Source organism: Oreochromis niloticus, linkage group LG7 (assembly GCF_001858045.2).
Source record: "Oreochromis niloticus isolate F11D_XX linkage group LG7, O_niloticus_UMD_NMBU, whole genome shotgun sequence".
Classification (NCBI taxonomy): Eukaryota; Metazoa; Chordata; class Actinopteri; order Cichliformes; family Cichlidae; genus Oreochromis; species Oreochromis niloticus.
Window position 1 is genome coordinate 29,206,819 of NC_031972.2, and position 19,078 is coordinate 29,225,896.

General features: G+C 39.2%; 1 protein-coding gene across 8 annotated transcripts in view; it reads left to right on the forward strand.

Annotated features, from left to right (window-relative positions):
- rxraa (retinoid X receptor, alpha a) overlaps positions 1-18,979 on the forward strand; it is a 154,003-nt gene extending 135,024 nt beyond the window's left edge. For 6 of the 8 annotated variants that reach the window (XM_005470375.4, XM_025908858.1, XM_013268497.3 and 3 more), the window contains 5 exons: positions 7,817-7,946; positions 9,231-9,363; positions 12,034-12,125; positions 13,779-13,884; positions 14,616-18,979. In XM_005470375.4, coding sequence (XP_005470432.1) covers positions 7,817-7,946; positions 9,231-9,363; positions 12,034-12,125; positions 13,779-13,884; positions 14,616-14,763 — 609 coding nt within the window. In that variant the 3' untranslated portion in view covers positions 14,764-18,979. The remainder of the gene's footprint in view (positions 1-7,816; positions 7,947-9,230; positions 9,364-12,033; positions 12,126-13,778; positions 13,885-14,615) is intronic. The other 2 variants (XM_019361285.2, XM_019361286.2) reach the window with 1 other exon arrangement.
- The last annotated feature ends 99 nt before the right edge of the window (positions 18,980-19,078 follow it).

The window sequence follows — 19,078 nt, forward strand, 5'->3', positions numbered from 1 at the left end:
TCAGTATTCTAATCTTGTTCTCAAGAAAACCAAACTCATTCAAATGTCCAGATTGAATAATCTCTCAGTTTAACTGGTTTGGGTTCATCGCAACTTGAGGATGTGAACTTATTCAAATATTTCTCCTTCCTCACCGATTAAACCTTTATTATGCTTTCCATGTCTGTGAGTCTGCTCGGTTCCACTTGTGTCCAAGTGCCAGAAATTTGATCATCGGACGTGACCGTGAGGGTCCGTACGGACATCCGAGTGCCCGTCTATTTTTTGTGACCTGATGGACTTTTCTGCTGAGAATTTAGTTTACAGTGCACCAACTATTCATGTGCCCCAGGCGGTGGACTTGAAAGATATATAACAAATATAACTACTCGACCGTTTCCAGCTATATGCGTCCATGTCAGCAATGGAATATAATCAAGGCATTATCCAAACTAAGCAGTAGCAGGAGGAAGGGTTTGTTGCAGTCTGGCTAAAGTGAGTGAGTTCATGAAAGATTGATGTGTCACAATCATATCAGAGTTTCTCTTGGTCCAAAGCCAACTTGTGTGTTTTAATAGACACCATAGGCTTGTTTTCTTTGAATAAGCGAGACCCATCCAGTCGTGCACTGTTTAATGATATAATACATTTTCCTAATTTATTTAAGTTATTTTGTTGACCCCCTGGCAATTTTGATTGGATTCCACTGTAAGAATTAGTGATATGCACCATTGTTATACCAGTGATACCAGTCATACTTAAGTATTAATTTCTGATTAGCTGGAAATTAGTTGTCATTAAAAAATGCCTTAACATTAAGCACAGGTTGATTCATTTACAGATCTTCTCTACTGTTTAAATGAGTGTGAAAATGTCTTTTTTTATTGTATTTATTGCTTAACACTGTGTCAGTCTCAGTATTTTTCACAATTTAGTTTGTTTTCAACAAATTGACTGGAAGCTTGAAAAACACAACATCTCCGTTCCGACTTCTTTCATTCTTCTGTCATTTTCTTAAATGTGAAAGCTTCCCAACAGCTTTCACTTAGGAACTCCTAGGTATTGGACAGTAAATACAATGAATTTCAGTTAAAAGGCAACTTAAAATCTCTGCATATGCATGCTAAATACTAAATGTAGTGGTTTGCAGTTAGTATAAAAGAGCTGTTCACTTTTAGATTTATGGCTTATGAGTTATATTTTAGAAATTTATGCTTCAAAAGACTCACTGGAGCTGCTCCACCATTGTCCACAAGTTGTTTTAATTCTTTCCATGTGTGAGTGCTTCATGTATTTCAGTTCTGCAGTGAAGAGTGCCAAACGTATAAGTCAAGTCAGATTTGCCTGCATGTGGATATGCTTGCTGTAGTAATGTTTCACATCAGCCATGTTTTAGATAAATTAAATATTTTAGTTCCATGTTTTTTAAAGCTTGCGGCTGTTTTTGTCATCTGATGGTAGAGATGTTACTGAATATCAGATATAAATACCTTTGTTATCTCCTTTGGGGCTTTTTAGGTTACAGCTTGTGGACTAAGGAACTAGCTTACCTGGTCTATTAGCTCCTTCACTCAGCTGTGTGTTTCCTCATATATGCCCCTTAGTATCAGCTGGGCACTGTGGGCTGTCTTTGACACAGTGGAGACTAAGAGTGATGAATAATGCAACAGACAGACTGTTCCTGAAAGCATACCACAAAGCCTCAGCTTTCTCAGGAATTCTGCTGGAACATGGGAAACAGAGGAGCTGTGCAGAAGCCTACCAAAGGAGGCGGGGAGGGGGGAGAGATGGGAGAGTAAATGAGGGAGGGGGAGAGAGGGGACTTCTTCTGGGATTCATCTGCTTCGGGGGAAGGAAATGTCTTGTGAAGTAAAGGTAGAAATGTGAAGGCTGTTATGTGAGTAAATGGGAGCTATTTTCGGGGGGCCAGATGGAAATGTAGGAGATGAGCGTTGGCATTATAGGGAGAGGAAGGAGGAGTAGGGATTCATGGGGGAGCGGCTAGCAGCTCAGACATACTAATGCACTGAGTGTTTGGGCTCTGCCACGCTGGGTCCCTCGATGCCCGCTGCCTGCCCAACACCAAGAGGAAGATTTCTAAGGGCCTCCAGAACAGATTAGAAAACTGCACTGAAAGTGTTTAAAGGCTTGCTTTAAATGTATTCTTTGCCAACTCCTGAGCAAAATCACATTGGAATCATATGAATATGCTGAAAATAGTTTTAAAAATTAAATGTAATGCATTACACTGATGAATGTATCAAAGGCAATTTGGGATTCAGTATTCTGCCCAAGGACACTTTGGTCATGTGAAGTGAAGGAGCTGGAGAAACCACTAACCTTCTGATTGGTAGTCGACTTGCTCTACCTTCAAAGCTACAAACGGATATCTGCCTCTTAAATACACAGATATTCAGGGTCATCAAGGGTCAAGAGCTCTTTGGTTTCTTTTTGTTGTCTGTTTGTAGCCGAAGTTTAATCGATGCATGGAAATTAAATGTCTGCATTGAAAGCAAGACAGAGGAAACGTATTTATCGAAATACAATCTCGCGAATATTAGCTATTGTCAGAGATTTAAATATTTATCAGCTGAATTAAATTAATCTGCTCTCATGAGCAGTGAGTGGCTAATAGAACAGAGAGTCCAATATCCTCACGCTGGAAGCCGTGAAAAATCCCCCATTGCCCCCAGAGGCAAAGTCATCATACTAGTCAATGGGCTTAGCAAAAAGATAAAGTGTAACAGAGTCTAACAAGGCTAAACACTGTTGCCAGAAGAAGAAAAAAAAGTTGTTCTTTAATTATCTTCAACCATAAAAAATCTTTCATAATGTTAGCTGTGTTTGCACTTAATGTTACCAAGCTACTGTAAGATATATGTGGCACAGGGCTTCTTCATGATGATGAAAGCAGCAGAAAACCTCACAAAGGTGAACTGGATTCCAGGCTATTGGTAGGAGATGCCTAGCAACAATTGGTGTCACTCAGTTTGTCCACCAACCAAGTATTGGTGGCCTGGACTGTGGTGGGCATTTAAAATTCTTAGCCACTACTGCATATAAAGCCAGGACATTAAGTATAGCTGGATATGGCGAGGAATAAAAAATGAAATATAATTTTGCTTTTTGATTTGAGTGAGCAGAGCCTTTAATTGAAGTGAAGCCTGCAATGTTGGCAGAGGCTTGGCATGCATTCTGTCCTGACCACAAGGACTCCTCTGCTGTCCAAATGCTGTTCCCCTGCCTCCCCCCTGCCAGGTCTCCATTGAGAACCAGTGCTCCATGTTGTAATTAATCACAGGACCTGGGTCATGAGTGTACACCATGAATAGGCCACCACCACTGTCTAATGGTCTGGGTCTGGCCAAGCTGAATAAAGTGTGTTTATCTCATGCTGACCTAGAACAGGAGTTAAACAGTCGTTAGTAATATGCCTTTAGTCAGTGAGAGAGAGGTCTTCTTCTAAGTAGGAAGGGCAGAGGGGAAAATGTTATCATTCACTAATCCTTAGGGTGTTTGTTTACTTCCATTTTATACATCCCATTTTCCTTCTTTTTTGTGTCATTTCTTGCTGTTATTTCTACTATATTTGAATTACTTTATGGAGAATTTTTATTAAAGTTCTTGTCTTTCCATTAACTATAATTATGACATATGAAGAAAGGCTTTTTTGTTGATTTTTTAAATCTAAAAAAAAAGTGGGACACTTGAGTAATTCATTTTTATACTGATCTGTGTGAGTACCCAGTTTTCTCTCTGTTGGTACTCTAGTACAGTGTGGTTCAAGCACAATAATGAAAGACTGAAGGTTAAATCTTTCGTCTCCCCATGAAAATTTCATAGGGAAGAATGCAAGTTGCTGGAGTAATGGACCGCAACGGTGGAAGGTGTCTTGGTATAAACACTTTGATTTGCCTGGATTGAAGACAGTTTCGTTTGTGGCAGACGTATAAAAAAAATATGCCTAAATGAGCTACACCCCCCCCCCCCCCCCCCCCCCCCCCAAGAAAAAAAAAAAACAGTAAATGTACGTTTATGTCCTTAGTCTCTGGTTTTTGGTGTTCTTGCTGTTTTTCCTCCATATTTTTTGCCATTAATCTCCAAAGTAGAAGAAAAAGAAGTAGTCTTTCTACCTGACCTGTGTCATTTTATAACAATAGAGGTTAATGTTATTCTTTCATGGGTCAGGGGCTGATAACATCCCAAAGTCCTCTCTTTGGTTTGAACAGTAGGTACAGTAGATGTAATGCCTGAGAATTGTTTGAGGAAGTTGTAAGCTCCTCTCCTCGTCATCTTCTCAGACGGTGACAAAGAAACCAGGTCAGTGTAAACACAGCTAAGATAGCCATGCAACATTCATAAGGCTTGCCATGTTTAACGAGAACCCTGGGACTTGTATTCTTAGGGGGAGCGGTGGCTCAATTGTGGCGCACGCTCAAGCCCCCTTTGGTTTTTATTTGTTTTTTGCTGGGCTGTGCCCTTTGGAGTGAATTAACCGGATCTGTTTATGTTTTGGGGAGGAAGCGCAGTTCACGAAAACTGTCGTACTGAGCTGCGGCGTCCACATCTCCCACGGAGATCAGATGCTGAAATATTCATAAGGTGCCTGTTTTCTTTCTCTCCCTGAAGAAAAAAAAAACAAGATGACTTACAGTTTTCAAAACAGTGTAGGCTTTGTGTCTGGTTTAAGTTTTTCAGATTTGAGCTGCGTATCTGTGATGCTCTGCAGTCAGTGTTAGTTTCACACCGCAGGGAGGGAATGTAGTGGAGAGGATGGGATAGTCTTTGCCCTGTGTTTTATAAAAGGAGAATGTGAGTGAAGAGATATTTTCTCCTTCATCTTGAGCTAATCTTCTCTGGAGAGCTGCAGTTGATGTCAGGATCCTCCTAGCTTTTAGCATCGATCTGTGGGATTTGGAGGAGAAGTTGGGGAGAAGTTGCTAACTGTTTTTGTCAGAGGGCGAGTTCATGTGGAACTACTTAGAATTTAGGGATGCTGACTTGATTTAAAATTATGCACAAAAAGCATGTTCACAAAGCCTTTGTTTACACATACGCATATCAGGAGTAGCATATGTACTCTTGGGATGGCTGTGAATTACTTGTCAGAGAAAGGCAGTATTGTTGTGGATTTTTTTAACCCAAAGCCCAGATGGAGTTACAGTTTACTGAGTTAGTCATGGAGCATGTATGCATTGCATTAGTATTCTACCGCTACTCCCCAAGGGTCAAAGAACAATACTTTTGAATCAAATGTGACAGGACAGTTAAGGAGAACAAGTCCTTGTCTTTGCAATTTTGCATTCATTGCATGCAGAAGTTGTCTTCTTCTATAAAGGACACACTTATCATTAGATATACATTACCAGACAAGGATCAAATCTGGCTTTGTTTTCACCTCAACTTCAGTTTGTATGTTAAAAAATAAGCTCTAAATAAAAGAAATGCATTTATTTAGGCTCATACCATTATTTTGTTGACTAAAGCTAAAAAGGTGCACACATACTTTTCCCTTCATTTTTTTGGTGAGCGGGAAACGTTTGTTTTCAGGAATTAAATTTTGTCTGCTGCTCTATCAATGGACAAGTTTTTATTTGCTTTCAGTGCAGCTATGACAACTTCTATAAAAGCAGTTTTGGCAGTTTGCCGGTCTGGAGCTTTCAGGTGCATGTTAACAGAATACCACAGTCTTCCCAGTGGGGAGCAGACGTCCCAGCAAAATCACCCCAAGGACAGATGATGCACTGCACAAAAATCTCAGACAGGCCTCAGTTAGCGTGCTAAATGTTGAAGTTCACAACAAAAGCCCGACAAGTATGGCCTCTTCACTCTTCAAAGAACATGACAGAATGGCTTAGGTCTGTGAGGTTGCAATTGAACAAACCACGAGACGAAAACCCCAAGCAATGTCATTTGGACAGAGATGTTTGGCCATAATGCACGGCATCACATTTGGTGAAAACCAAACACAACACCTCATACCAACTGTCAAGAAAAGAAGTGGAGGGATGATGATTTGACCTGGGGACCTTTCTGTCATTGGGTCAACGATAAACTCTCGATGAAATGTGAGGCCATTTGTCCGACTGCTAAAGCTTCCAGTTATATGACCGAAATGTGGTCGTATATAACTGGCCAGCAACAAGACCACAACAGATTGGCTGAAAAAGAAAAGATTTCAATTGCTGAATTGGCCCACAAATCTGATATCAACCCAACTGAAATATTGTGGTGAGACCTAAAGAGAGCTGTGCATAAACAAATGCTCTTAATGAACTGAAGCAACGTAGTGAAGAGAGGACCCAAATTCATCCATGATGATGTTGAGAGGCCGATACAGTTATATAGAAAATGATTACTTTAAGTAATTTCTGCCTAAGGTGGTTCTACAAGCTAGGGAATTATAGGGTGTACTTAGTTTTCACAGGACTCCTATGAAAACTTTCTTTTTCACATGACTTTTATTTAATAATTTAGGACTCAAAAGAAAACTGTTATTTCACAGAAAGAATAGTAACATATACTGTAACATGTATTAGCCAGCAGTTTCTAGAACAGTTTGCTTAATTCATGAAACACAGTTGTTTTATCTTTTTCCAAAATATGTTTTAAAGCTTAGAACATTTTGTGAAATTTTTATATTATGTCAACTTCTTTCAGCAGACAATACAACAGAAGGTTTCTTGGTAGTTGAATTTGGTCACATGATTATCAGCATAGTTACACAATCGTTATTAGAAGCACTACTGTGAGCACGTTGGTTTAACATTTTACAAAGCCGTTCCTGGTGCCGTGATAAAGTCCCCTTTGAGCTCCTAACCACTTGCTCTGAAGTAAAGTGTCAGTGGAGCCTCTCGAGGGCCTCTTGAGCTCTACTAGCTGTCAGAGAGGCTGATTTGTGTTTTGGCTAAAAGGTCCCCAAAGAAAGAGTCAGCTCAGCGAAAGTTGTTTTTTCACTGGCAGCTCTCTGCAGGTATTTCCTCCACAAGCTGAGACAGAATCACTGTTTGTTTTTTCGCTGCACTTGCTCCTCTTTAGAAGATATTATTCACGGCGGGCACTCATGTTGGTGTCAGTGTGTGTGTGATTTTGTAGTTATAGGTACAGTGCCATGATTTCTTATTTTTTCGCACTTTTGTCACAGTTACATGTTTCAGATCATAACACAAATTTTAATATTAGACAAAGATATACTGAGTAAATACAAATGGAGTTTTAAAATCAATATTTTAAATTTACTAACCCTTTAAAACCTGAACCATGAAATAACTGCCAGAAATCTCTCTATATAAATATATATAAAAATATTTGATATATTTTAATATATATAAATATATATAAAAATATATCAAATTTTAATCTGCATATGTATGAGTTTTAATTTGTATTACATTTGCTACATTAGCCATATTTTTGCAATTTAGTCATTAAAAATGTGTTATGCCATTTATATTTTATAGGGTAAAAAAAGTCACGCTGATGATATAGAAGTCTCAAAAACTCACAAAAACACATGTATCAAATACAATACGCTTGGCTTTAAAAGGTTAAGGAAATCAAAACCTTCCTTGCACCATGTGAAAAAGTAATTGCCCCTAAACCCTAATACCTGGTTGGACCACCATTGGCAGCAAGTGTGAGAAATATGCAAAAGAACTAAGACATCAGGAAGGGAGGGGAAATACATTTTCATAGCACTGTAGCTTAATTATGCCCTAGCACAAGGCTCTCAGCCAAAAGACACAAAGCTAAAATTTCAATCTTATTTAATTCACACAGTAGTTGATTTTCTGACTTTTTTTTAACCTGTTCTATCTTTGTCTCTTGTCCCGTGCAGCCCAACGACCCAGTGACAAATATCTGTCAAGCAGCTGACAAACAACTTTTTACCCTGGTTGAGTGGGCCAAAAGAATCCCCCACTTCTCTGAGCTGCCGCTGGACGACCAGGTCATCCTTCTACGAGCAGGTCAGTCGAGCTGACTTAAGTATTTTGCATGAACTAACCAGCAAACAATTTGCAGTGATTGGCAGTGATGATATATAATTAACAGGATATGGGCTGGAATCAATGGTCATTGTTATATGAATAAATTTAATCAAATTTGCTGGTTCAACAAACCACTGATTACTCAGTGTAAGATGTATTGTATTATGCCCACTGACTGTGTATTAAAAAGGCAAATAATTGCTATCTACTGCTGTTTGAAATAACAAGGGTTAAACAAAACAAGAATAAAAATAACAGAATCACAGGACATTGTTTTCATTGTTAAATAAGTCACATTTGTAGATACAACAGATGCCCATGAACATTAATAAAAAAAGAGAACACTAAACTACTCTGGCCATAACCTTGGATACCTCTCGGTCATGTGACTGACGCAAGAGACAGACCCAGAGTCTCTTCATGCATCTGCTGTATGAGGAAAAGCAAGCATCACAGAAGCAGCGACGTAAAACGGAGAGTGAATCATCTGTCACTTCTGCTACAGTCACTAATGTCACATGCAGGAAGGTCTTTTGGGTTCTCCCAACACATTGCCCTTGTTGCTTGCCTGTCACTCTAAATTACACCATTATTTTCTAAATCCTCCTCCAGGAAAAAAAAAAGCTATAACGCACCCATCCCTTACCCTAAAAAAAACCCCAAATAAAATAAATAAATCCTCCCATCATTCTTATCCTTTGCACATATAAAAAGATGGAGAGACTTCAGCAAAGCGGAGAGAGAGACACTATTCGGCAACGCTCGTCTCTGCTCTCAGGTTTTCTATAAATAACCGCTTTAGTTCTGCTGTATCACAGATAAAAGCATCCCGGCTCCTCTCATACCCAACTCAACTCTGGGGAGAAGAGGCGAGTGTTGCCAGGCAGAACAGTTAAAGGAGCCCTGTCACTCAAAAGGCAGCGTCTTGTGTCTTCGGCGCTCCGTGTCGAGCCCCCTGCTTTGGCACATCAAGCCTGTTGTCTTTATTGCGATGGCAGGCGCAGTTCATCCCTTTTACACGCTTGTCTCTTTAGAAAGCATGATTCAAATGTCTTAGTAATAACCTGATGCCTGTGCTTGAGAAAGCTGCATGCTTTTAGTGCGCAGCTTAATTGATTCATTGGAATTCCCTCCTTTGTTGTCAGTTTCATTTTGCTCGAATGCTGTGTGAACTTTTGTACTGGGGATTTCGGAGTGTATACGTGTGAGTGGTTTTATTTCTCATACTTTTTTTCTCAGTCCCTCTCTTCATCTCTTTCTCAGGTTGGAACGAGCTCCTCATTGCATCATTTTCGCACCGTTCGATAGCGGTTAAAGACGGGATTCTGCTGGCAACAGGGCTGCACGTTCACCGCAACAGCGCCCACAGTGCCGGAGTGGGAGCCATCTTTGACAGGTTACTAAATTTTCTTGGGCTTAGTGACATCTAAATTCATGTAGAAACTGCACCAAAAACTTTTATAAATAATATATTAGGTAGCACTTGCTAAAGGTGTGCTCGAGTAGCATGTAATGCAACCCGAAAGTAGTGCTTTGATAATATTGTCATTTATAAAGGTGGCCTATTTTTTTTAAGTTAAAAAAAGTTAAAGAGTTAAAAGTATTAGAGTCTTACCAATAGTCATATTTAGTATCGGCCGATATTTTTTTTAACATCAAGGGCCACAAAACATTTGTTAGGTGTATTTATTTATAAGTCCTTACTAAGATGTTGTAGAAATTTAAAAATAAACTTGTTTCATTGTTACAAAAACATTTGGATTAGTCGTTTATTCTCTGCCCAACTTTTGTCAAATCAGCTGATTACTATGTTTTGGCAGTCTAAACACATTGCATTAGAGAAGTTTTAGAGGGCCCCCTGGTGGACAAACTATGCAGCATCAATCGCGTAACATGGTTACGAGATTGATGCTGCATAGTTAGTTCTCCCGTTTCTTCATATATTTTAAAATTTTTATTTATCGGCTGTTTAAAAACACTGATATCAATATAATGGCAAATGAGTAATATCAGCCAATAATATCGGCTCATCAGTGTATCGGTCAGTCTCTCTACTGATAACACGTTAGCATTAGAAACTCAGACTAAAACTCAGATTAAAGTCTTTGCCAGCTGTGAAATCCCATGAGGTTTTGATACAGCACAAATATTGCCAATTTGGAATAATAACTGTAACAATTCCAGTGCATCTTTGTGAGCTGGATGTACACGCTGTTGTGTCGTACAGGCTCCCTTTAATTGGCACTTGGACAATTTACATTGGCAGTTGTTTTTCTTGCCCTTAATTCATTAATTATACTGCAGTTTGTGGCATATTTTCAGTTGGTTGAAAAGCTACTTGTGCTGCTTTGCATTTCAGATGCAAAGCAGCGCTCTTTTACAGCATTCTGCCATTATGATTTGTTCTTAACATCACTTGCCCTAAATCCAAATAACGGATGTTGATCCAATTCAAGAGACAAGCTCCTTGCTTTCTGCTGTGCCAGACATTGGATTTTTGTTGTATATTTGTCTTTTAGTCCAACTTCAAGCTTTGTGCTGCAGGGACCAGCTGTGATTGGCAAACACAGACACATGATCAAGTGCTGATTTAGACAGCGCCTAAATTGCTTTTGCTTTGCGTTTTATATTGGCAGAGTATGCATTTTAAATGTCACCCAGTTGTGTTTATTTTAATTGTGGGAAGACAAAATTCTGATCGAGATTAAAATTCAATTAAACGTCCAGCCCTTGTAGCATATTTCATGTAATATTTAATCGAAACAATGAAATATTACACAAAATGAAGAATAGTGGAAACCGCAGGTGGGCTTTACAGAAAACCAAGCAGCACAGGCACAATTGATTGACTCCAATATATAAAATATTTACGCCTGTACACAACAGGGGTCGCACAGAACCTCTTATATCTTATATAGACAATCCATGCACCATAGAGTCACAGCGCAGCTGAATGCAGGAGCCACCCTTATGAAAGTTTGTCAAAAGTATAAGCAAAATATATATTACATTTTGTTTGTTTTGGTTTGGGATTTTTTGTAAATATATATTTTTTAAACCACATTACTCTTGAACAGTTCTGGTCATGGATTGTTATTATATTTTGAAAATTAAAAACTGCAAATGAAGCGCATGTTTCCTTGCACAGTTTTGGAGTCAGCAGAGAATTTGCAGCTGCACGTGCTGTCATCAGACTCAGTCAAGCCGCAGTCAAACTTTGAGTACTTTCTTTGTGTCTCCCTTCTTGCGCCTCTGATCAGCAGCCTGTGCGCTCAGTCATCAACGTTCACAGCCACAGGACATATTCCATCTCTTTATTAACTGTGGCAAGCATTAAGATGCAGAGAACTGATAATGTTTCTTTATCTGGTCCACTGTCTCTTCTCCATACAAATGAAGAGACTGATCAACTTAAACGCTTGAGTCCCTTTTCTCTCTCTCTCCCTCTCTCTCTCTCTTTTTTAAGCTCTGTTGTTCCTCCTTAGAGCAAATTGAATTAGAATGAGCTAAGAGCCACAATTGACTTTACTATCCAGGCGCGAGGAGCAGAAAGAAACGGAGTGAGAGGGAAAATAAAGAGTGCCAGGGAGAGGGTGTGACCGAGTCAAAGTGGGGTGAGGAGTTCGAGCGACTCCACACGCCACCACTCCCACCCGTGATGTCACACACAGACAGTGGGAGCACTGGTGTTAGATTACAGCTTGTGTTTACTCTGCGGCTTTCATTTTATGAAAACCATGTACTAAATATAATTACTTTGCAGGGCTGTAAACTTTTCCACTGATCTAACTGTGCCAGTGTGGGCTCAGAGTAAGCTTGTGTGCATGTGTTTTTAAATAGAGGCAAACTTGAAAGTGGTTAAAACCGTATTTGCAATGCACCAGTCAAGAATAGTGTGTCATTTGCAAAAAAAAAAAGAATCCAGTTAAGTGTGATCTTTAATTTTCTGCCACTGGTTTAGTTTCATTTTACACAAATATTGTCTATTAGCCAAGAATTAAATATTCTTGACATAGTATTTTAACCTGAGTAGCATCTCTGACTGTCTCCTGTTGCTTTTGTGCAGAGTGCTGACAGAGCTGGTGTCAAAGATGAGGGACATGCAGATGGATAAGACAGAACTGGGGTGCCTTCGAGCTATTGTCCTTTTCAACCCAGGTAACCATTGTGTATATTATATAAAAGCTTTCATTTGCTGTTTGTACAATGCAAACTCCTGTTTCTTTTTTTCTCTTTTTTTTAGTTTCAACTTTCATTTAAACCAAAAAAAAAAAGATTCAGTAATCTAAAATGACTAAAAATCTTTTAGAGAAATGGGTCATCAAACTACCGCACTGTGTAATTCTTCCTTCAGAGCAATTGTTTTATACTGTCTTTTTTTGCTTTCTGAACATCAGCATATTCCAGTGAAATGAAACTTTTATTAAAAGTATAAAGATCTTGTGCAATGTGGCGTGGTGCTGCTACCGTTTCTAGCTATAATCAGCCGACACAAGCATTGCAGGAATAGAATATGAGTCATTGAGGACTCGAAGCGTAACGCTTAGTCAACACAAACTCTTCAACTTTGATTATTAAACCTTATCCCACAGCAGGCTTAAAATAGAACTTGAAAAATGTGTCTTATCCTCATTGGCTCAGCTTTAATTTGGCTTTAATCAATTCCAGTGGGAACAACTTTTCACATTGGGGAAATGGTTTCAAAATGCTGCTAGACTTTTGTTAAAAGTAAATATAACGTATTTAGATTCAAGGAAGAATATTATCCTGAAGTGCAATTTCTTTTCTTTTTTTTAAATTTTTGACTGATTGAATCTCCTATGATCACTCCAGTTACTCTTGGCTTTGCTGTTGCGTTGTGCATCACTTATGTCTCCGCTCTGGTATCTCAGCTTGTAATGGAAACTATCTCTTTGAGTTGACCTTGATTCTCTCAAGACTTCAAAAAAGCACCATTTTCACTTGAACTCGATGAATTCGCATTTATTTTGTAATTTGACAACCTTGTGTAAATTTTACTACATTCCCCCGCAAAGGTCCAAAGAAAGAGTAAGCGCTCTTTAATTGAGGCCCGTGTCTTGCCAAGGCACTTCTGCTATGAGTGTGCTGTTCTGTATTTAAACCTTATCCAAATGGAATCTAAGTGGACTGAACTAACCCATGAATGTGACCCAGGTTTTCAGTGACTCAGTAAGGGAGGCTCCCTGAATCTCTCTGGGGCCACTGCGGATCTGCTCACTCCGGACACACTGATCCTCTGTGTTTCACATTTTGTCCAGGCCATACCCAGACCCACTGGCCCCTGTTCACTTTTCCGCCTGATTCCTTGTTAATTAGGGGTTTGCAAGACTAGACTGACTGAAAAAAAACATACGGTGGTGGGGGTGGGGGTGGAGGGAACAGCAAGGCAAAAATGGCCCTCAGTCCTTTTCTTTCCCACACTGTGTGATCTGGTCCAGCCATTAACAACCAATGTACATTCATTGTTTGTCAACTGCACAGCGCTTTGTTCGTCAGAAATGTTAATCAAAGATGAGTCCAGTGAAGCTTAAATTAGTGCAGCTTGGGAATTGCGGTCTTAATTGGACTAGCCCAGAATGTGGAGATGCTTTTCCATATTGAGGTATTCTAGTTTTTCCACTGGGCACAAGTGCAGATTTTAAAGCTTTTTCACGCCTACTTGTTTACTTCTTTGGGGGTTTTTTTTCTTTTTATAGTGAAGAAGAATGTCCAGTTGTGTACAAATAACAGCAGCACAGCCTATCCATGTGGTGTAGTGAATTTTTTTGTTCTTTCTGCCGCTCTCCGCAGACTCTAAAGGTCTGTCCAACCCAGGCGAAGTAGAAGCTCTGAGAGAGAAAGTCTACGCGTCTTTAGAGGCCTACTGCAAACAGAAATACCCCGAGCAGCCTGGCAGGTAAAATCATAAACACCGAGCCCTTATTGTTACATTACCAGTTTGCGGTGCTGAGAAAATCAAGAGCACGAGTGTGTTTATTACTGCAGCCGTTATTAATATTTAAAGCCTCAACCCAGACAGCCTCTCATGAGGTAGAAGTCAAAGAAAAAAGCTTGAAGTACATCCACACAAGAAATGTGTTTTATCAGTAGCTTTGAGTTCACCGTGTTATCAGTTTTGACATAGACTGTATATTAAAAATGGATGTTGTGAATTGGTATATGAATCATTGACAGAATTCCTGGATTTTTTAAACCAAATGTGACCGTATTAGTTGAGTTGGTACAGTAGATGATGTATCAACTTATAGTATAAGCTTGATTTATGTGATACTAATTCATTGTGGGGTTTTTTGTGGCATTTTTCAGCTTGAAAGTTTGCTGAAACCCATCTACAGCTGCATAAAAAAACTATTAAAATTATTATTGTGTGATGGTTTTGCTCTGAAGTTTTGCCATTTGCTCAAAACAGTTAGGTTTTTCTTAGTGTTATATTTAATGTGAGGCTGTGTGTGCAAGCATCACCAGTCCTCTTAAATCATAACTTGCAGCTGGATGGATGAGCGCCTGCTTATGACAAGGTGCATATTTATGCCAAAACTAATGCCCCTGAAACTGCAAGCTTAGAAATACTTAAAAATCATTTCTGCTTTTCATCCTGTGCTAAATTTTTGTTTTGTGTTGTGACAGATTTGCTAAGCTGTTGCTGCGATTGCCTGCACTGCGCTCCATCGGTCTTAAGTGTCTAGAGCACTTGTTCTTCTTCAAGCTCATCGGTGACACGCCCATTGACACCTTCCTTATGGAGATGCTAGAAGCCCCACATCAAATGACATAATAGCAGTGAGGGGTTGAACCCTCTTTACCTCCACCCCACCCCTACTCAAACCCTCCTCATCAGCCTTGGATCAAGAGGGGGGCCTTTTTCTTTTTTCTTTTTGTTTCTTTGTTTAAAAATCTCCAGCAAGGGACAAATCACAAGACAGCCTTGGATGGAGAACCTCCCCCTTCCTCCCTCTTTTTCTCCTCCTCCGTCCCTTGTACCCCTCGCCTCGCTTAGATGTTTTGAAACAATGAATCTGTCACGCCCATGGGTCTGTTTTATACCTTGTAAAAAATATAAATATGAATAAGAAATATTATATATGAAAACCACGCAGCAAGACGAGTGACAACAGTGGACTGAAATGAGGACGGACAGAGGACAAAAGAAACATATTGAGCCATTGTTTTCATCATCGCTTTTCCTACACCTTGACAAGAAAAAGCCGAGATGATCAGGTTTTAACACATAAAGACAGATTTGCTCTTGCATATACATATATATATCTATATATATATATATATATAGATATATATATATATATAACAGTGATGATGTCATAATTGGACACTCAACGTTGTGATCGGGACAATCGTGGGCTCTCGAGAGCCTTGGGCTGTTTAGACTTGGACCTGAGCCCTCACTGTCTTTCAGGACTGAACTTAATTAAGAGGGGCGGGCTGGTTCGGGGAAATAAGTCTGCTTAAAGGAACTTGTCTGTTCCTGCCTGACTCAACTAAGCACGTCAGGTCTTGCACTAGCTGTGTTTTTTTTTCAATGTGTGAGCTTTCTGGAGAATTCAGAGGTGGGTTAACAAGGTTGCAAGAGCTCAAAACCCTCAGGTCTCTGCCCAATTCCAACAAATACAACCATGTCTTACTCTAAACACTGTGCAACACTGGGGAGGATGTTGTGGTAGTTCACTTATCAACCCTTCAGTTCGCGTATTGCTCGACAGAGAGTTGGGAAAGTTTATGTACAATCTACACACAGGACCATTCAGGCTGTTTTAAAGTACCCAACTGTAAGCTTTACAGCGTCACTGGATGCTCTGAAAGGCTACCAGCACACGGAGGAACAACATATATTTTGGAAAGTAATTCAAACATTTGGCCTTCATCACGACAAGCTTGGACGCCTGGAAAGTTTGTGCGCACTCACACTGTGGGGAAAACGTCCTAGTTTTGCCAGCCTCTTAGCTCCTTATCGTCCATTCTCCACCCTCTCCACCTCGCGTTTCATGTGAATTCCAGCACACCATTTACACCTCCACACTCTGCTCAGCACAGCGGGTATTAGCTTTTCAAAACACCTCATATCTACCTGTACAGAAACAGTATTGACGTTATTTTCAGTTTTCACTTTTAACGACAGCAATGCACAATTTACCTCTGCCTCCATCCTTCGGACCTTCGGTTCTTGACACCCATTTAGGATTAGACCATATACAGTATGTGAGAGATGTACTTGTTGCTGTTGCAGCAGGAGCCATTATTTGTTTGTTTGTTTGTTACTTGGCACTTAACCTCATGACCGTGGAGTCGGGTTTCTAAACAGAGAGCTGATGTCGATGTAATTGACCTCTGAGGTGGACTCTGGCCCCGACCCAATCAGGAACGCCACAATTGTTTAACACCTCAGAGGAACACACACACACACACACACATACACACACACACACACAAACACACACACTCGCTCTCTCTGCACTTCTCTGGACAACCAAGTGTCATATAAGTTGAACTGAAATGTTAAATATCCATGTTTCCACATATATACATGTTGTGTATAAATATGCTTTATGCCCATATTCTGCTTTTCCCCCCTCCTCTGCTTTTCTGTAAATGCTGCAGCTGCTGCAAAACTATGCATCAATTGCATTTCCAAAGATTGTCCACAGATCTTTTAAAGAAAGTGTGTTTGTCAAATGTGGGTCCACTGCAAGATTTTTACTGACAGGAGAAAATAATACCAAGGGAGTTTTTTTTGGTTTTTTTAAAGATATTTAGAGGTTATTCAGCTCTGGTTTACTCAACTTTGATTGAAATTAACTCGAACTTGTATTTAACCAGGCAAGTTATTAAGAGAAAACTGCTCTTTACAGCGGTGGCCTGGCAAAAGGCAAAGCCTCTCAAGTAAATGTGGCCATTATAGTAAGGGCTAAAACAAATTCTGACATGGTAACCCTCGATGACAAAAATCTGCCCAGAAACAGAAGGACATATAAACACCAGCGAAAGTACTCAAACCTAAACTTTGTGGTAGGTCACACTACAGCAGGTGTCACCAGGATTTCAAACAAACTCACCAAGTGTAAAAAACCAAATTTAAAAAAAACCCACCAGCTTTGCTACTGCAGATGATAATAATACTTACGATGGTTAAAAAGATTTAAATAGGATTTTCTTTCTATACCTGCATCTTTCCTACTCTTTCATAAGCACATTTACACTATCTGAACCTGGGAAACGAAAGAAAAAAAAGAAACCCGAGCACTGTGTTTTCATTACATTTTGATAAAAGTCAGATTTTTAATGGGGTCTGAGGAAATGTATGGAGTCTTGAGAGTGTGCCCTTGTGCTTGATAGTAATGGATAAATGAAAATCTGAATTGCACTGAAAATGTAAGTAAATTAAGTGTATGAAATAAAAGATTTTTTTTTTAATGCAGTCTTGATCCACGCTTAAATTGATAAAACATTTTTTTTAATCAGCTGGTGTTTCATGTATATTTCATCATATCCTGTCTCGCAATTGGTTTATGAAAAATGAAACTCGTGGGAAGCAATGGGAGCTTAGTTTAGCTGTCAGCTACTGATGTTGAGTTTATTAGCACATTAATCAATTATAATCAAGTTTGAGGGTCATCAAGACTCCATAGATTTCTGACTCAGAAAAAAACAACAACAAACCCTTCTGTAAAATGACCGTATGTCAGTTTTTCGTCATTATTTGGTGCTAGTTTTATAATAAATAGCACGCGCTGGGAGAGAACTTGTAAATGTCATTCCACCTCTGTGAAACTGATCCCCCAGATGGCCAATGATCTCTTTTGTCTTACGATGAAAAAAATCAAAAAGTCAGTTCATACACGCCGGCTCTGAAATGTCAGATGCTATACACCTCAAGCAGGACTGCAAGGTTTACTTTGGGTGAGGGAGAAGTTTGGGTAAGAGGAAAGGGAGGGATGTAGTGGCAGTTTAAGAGCTGCGAGCTCCCTCTAGTGGAAGAGAAAGAGCACTGCAACATAACTTGAATTTTTGTTGTCGTTGTTGTTGTTGTTTTTGTTGTTAACAAAAAGAAGGCACTTTCTAACCGCATTACTATCATCAATATTCCTTTGGCTCAGACAAAACCTCAGTATCTGTGCTTATTAAAACTGAGTAAAGTAGCAATAACGTCAAAAAGATCTATTGGCTTTGTGTTTGATTCTTATTCTCCATTTTCATTGAGGTGGCCTGAATATTACAACCTATCCATGTGACAGTATTGACTGCCAGCTTGAGCTTACAGTATTTATACTATTGAAAAAAAAAATATATATATATATATATATCTATATATACATACTTGTTTGTCTGTTAAATCAAAAACGTTCATACATTTTCAAGGGAAACTATTTTTAGAGGCTGATTTTGATCAAGAAAAGCAGATGATAAAACAATCAAATGCTCGTTTTCCAACCGGGTGACCCAAGTGTTAAAACAATTATTCCCCTGTTCTTTTGAGTCCGACGTCTCCTTCTATTGTGATTAGTGACAGCAGCTTTCTTAAGCCATAAATTGATCTTGACAAGAACGAAATGGTCACCTGCAAAGAATGATTACCTTCATTGAATGCTATATTTTGTTAATATGTATATGTGTATATATTTATAAATATATATATCGACAGCTCTATTCCTTAAGGATTTCCAACATTGAAAGAAGGAGACGAGTGATTCAGACCAAACGGTTTCACAGCAGGTGTTCTTCAAGCGTTTTGTGGTGTTCGTTCCCCCTCTGAGGATTTGTTTGCATTTTGACCTTAATAAAAAAAATCCTGATCAACCAGCAGAATTGCAGCAGTTTGAAACTCAAACCAGCTTCTCAGCAGTTTATGGGACCTTAGTAAACTATGAAAGAGAGGGGAAAAAATGGTTAAGATTTGAAACCCTCTGAAATGTATGTGTTGCTTAGCAATTGTATGTTCAAAAAGAAAAAAAAGTAACCAGGAAAAGCTGAACATGTGACACAATCACGGCTTTCTTTGTGGCATAAACAGTAAAATGTAGTTAAAAAAAGAAAAAAAGAAAAACACTTGGAAAAAGCTCTATTTTTGTACAAAGGTA